The following is a 2,539-nucleotide window of genomic DNA, read 5'->3' on the forward strand; positions in this document are numbered from 1 at the left end:
CGGTGTGCCTGTATCTTACCCCACCTGTCTCCTATTCTCATCCCTTGTCCCTTTTGCTGTCTGCTGCTTTTCTTTCATTCAAATCGCTGCAGTGGCAGTTTTACTTCCGCTATAGTGCCTCTCGAATGAATGCAGCTTCCGCTGCAGCTTCTGCTACTGCTGCGAATCTAGCCTCTGCGGTTGCTGCTGCTCCTGCTGTGGATGGATTTGCTGCTGCTGCTGTGGATTTGCTGCTGCTGCTGCTCCTGGGTGTGCAACACGCAGCAGCCGAACGGAGCAAGCGCTTACGCAGCAGCGGCAGCACCAGCCCACCAGCAGCAGTAACTCGGCACCAGCTGTGCTCTCGGCAGTAGACACAACTAAGGAGGAAACGCCTTCGTCGNCAGCAGCAGTAACTCGGCACCAGCTGTGCTCTCGGCAGTAGACACAACTAAGGAGGAAACGCCTTCGTCGCTCCTCTCGCTTCTACCCATCCGTTAAACAAAATCCAGAAACGGTGTTATTCCAACACCAAAAACAGCGCAAACCGCTACAGCTGCAGCGCTGCCGGAGCTGCAGCAACGACAGCAACTGCAGCAACAGCAGTCATTAATATCAAAAGCAGCCTCAATGCATTCATAGAAAACAGCATTGCGGGATCAACATCCTCCTCATGAAATTTGGGGGCGAGGGCCCCAAGGAACAGCGGACTAAGGGGCCAGGCAGCTAGCCAGGCTGCTAGCCACGTAGCTAGCCAGCCAGCTGAATCACTGACGCCCAGCTGCGCACGCCTGCAGGTCCTAGCTGCACCTGCAGGTCGGTGGGCCGTGAGCAACTATCTTCTTCACGGCCCCTTTTTATCTAGTAGTATGGCTGTCTAGCTGTGTGACCAGCTAGCTATCTAGCGTGGCGCATACTTGTTGGCTTCATCTACGTTTTCTACGTCTGTAGCTAGCTAACTAGCTAGCCAGNGCTAGCTAGCTGAGGGGCAGCGGGGGGCAAGGATGGATAGCTAGCTAGCTAGCTGGCCCGGTGGCTGGTTGCACCTGCAGCAGGGCGGTGGCCCTGGGCGTATGCTGGGGCCCCAGTGGCGTTTGCGGCAGGCCGTCGAGCGCTAGCTGACCGCCAGCTAGCGCTAGCTAAATGCCAGTTACCCCTAGTTGCTTCATGTTTGGGCTTGTCTCCTCTGTAGCACCTCTCCTGGAAATTGAGTGGGCTGAGAGGCCCTGCCCCTGCTGAAGCCCTGAGCAGCAGACAGCTGCCTGGTGACTCCCGCCTTGTGTCTGCAGCCTCTGGGTGCGGCGTTGCCTGCAGCTGCGGCAGCTGTCGCTGCTGTTGCTGCTGCTGTTTCTCGCCGTTGGGCAGCGGTCACGACCATGCAGCTCGCCGAGTCTTCTGGGTAGAGTTCGTCATCTTCGGATATTACTGAAATGCCTCCAGAGGGAACGCCGCTATCTCCCGGCGCCGCCCGCGCCCCTCCATCGAACGAATTCTCCCTGCGGGAGACTGTGGGGTGCAGCTGCCGCTGCTGCTGCTGTTGCTGTTGCGGGCCGGCAACAGCAGCACCTACGTAGGAAGCACCCGGTGCAGCTGCCTGAGACCCCTCTTCAGCCGATGATGCGCGCGCTGCGTGGTGGCGCAGCTGCCGCTGTTGTTGCTGCAGCAGGAGCATTTGCTGCTGTTGCTGGTTGGGGTAGGGCGTTTGCCGGCATTCGGCTTCTGCAGCAGCAGCAGCAGCAGCTCCCCCAGCGCCCATGCTGTGGCTGTCTGCATCCAGACTCACTAGGCCCCGGTCTCCTGTAAGGCCTGTGTAATATACGGGGGCAAAGAAGGCGAGGGAGTTCTCATCAGCAGACCCTGAAGCTGCTGCTGCTGCTGCTGCATCGGAAGGAAAGACAGGTGCCGTTGCAGCGGCCATATGGACTGGCTTGGTTTGCTGCTGCTGCTGCTGCTGGTGTTGCTGATGCTGCTGCGTTGCTTCAAGCATATAAGGCAGAGAAGTCCCCGCATAGGCCGCTGTGGCGTACAGAGCAGGAGCCGCGGCGGGCGTGCTGCTGTGATGCAGCAGTTGCTGCGTTGATAAGGGGCCCCTGTACTGGCCGCCTGCAGCAGCAGCTGCAGCTGCTTCTGCGTTGCTGCTGTCTGCAAGGGACTGGCAGTCAGCCTCCGCGCCTGACATGAAATCCCTGCCGAGGTCGCTGGTTGTGGGCCCTGGGTCGTTCTCGTCTTGCTCTTGCTGCTGCTGCTGCTGCTGTAACTTGGCTGCCTTTTGCTGGCGACGCTTCGCACGCAGCCACCAAAGAGCGAGGAGAGCTACCACGAGGATGAAAAGCAGCAGCAGGCAGCTGAAGACAAGTAGCGTGTCGCTCACTGGCTTGGGGGCTTTGGGGGGCTCCTGCCGCAGCTCTCGCTGGCAGTCAAGAACGGCCCCCAGCAGCAGGGGGGAGACTTCAGCTAGACTTCTACGGACGTTTCCTGCTGCTGCTGCTTCTTCTCCGCTTGCTGCTGCTCCTGATGCTGCGTTGAATTTCCCTCCTGCTGCTGCTTCATCCCCTGGATA

General features: G+C 59.4%; 1 protein-coding gene across 1 annotated transcript; it reads right to left on the reverse strand.

Annotated features, from left to right (window-relative positions):
• Window positions 1-1,144: 1,144 nt before the first annotated feature.
• Window positions 1,145-2,158, reverse strand: EMH_0055960 (sushi domain-containing protein / SCR repeat-containing protein, putative; the record flags this gene model as incomplete). Its single annotated transcript, XM_013497289.1, has 1 exon — window positions 1,145-2,158. The coding sequence occupies one exon, from the start codon at window positions 2,156-2,158 to the stop codon at window positions 1,145-1,147; it is 1,014 nt and encodes a 337-aa protein (XP_013352743.1).
• Between the last annotated feature and the right edge of the window lie 381 nt (window positions 2,159-2,539).

Source organism: Eimeria mitis, genomic scaffold (assembly GCF_000499745.2).
Source record: "Eimeria mitis Houghton genomic scaffold, Emh_scaff2589, whole genome shotgun sequence".
Classification (NCBI taxonomy): domain Eukaryota; phylum Apicomplexa; class Conoidasida; order Eucoccidiorida; family Eimeriidae; genus Eimeria; species Eimeria mitis.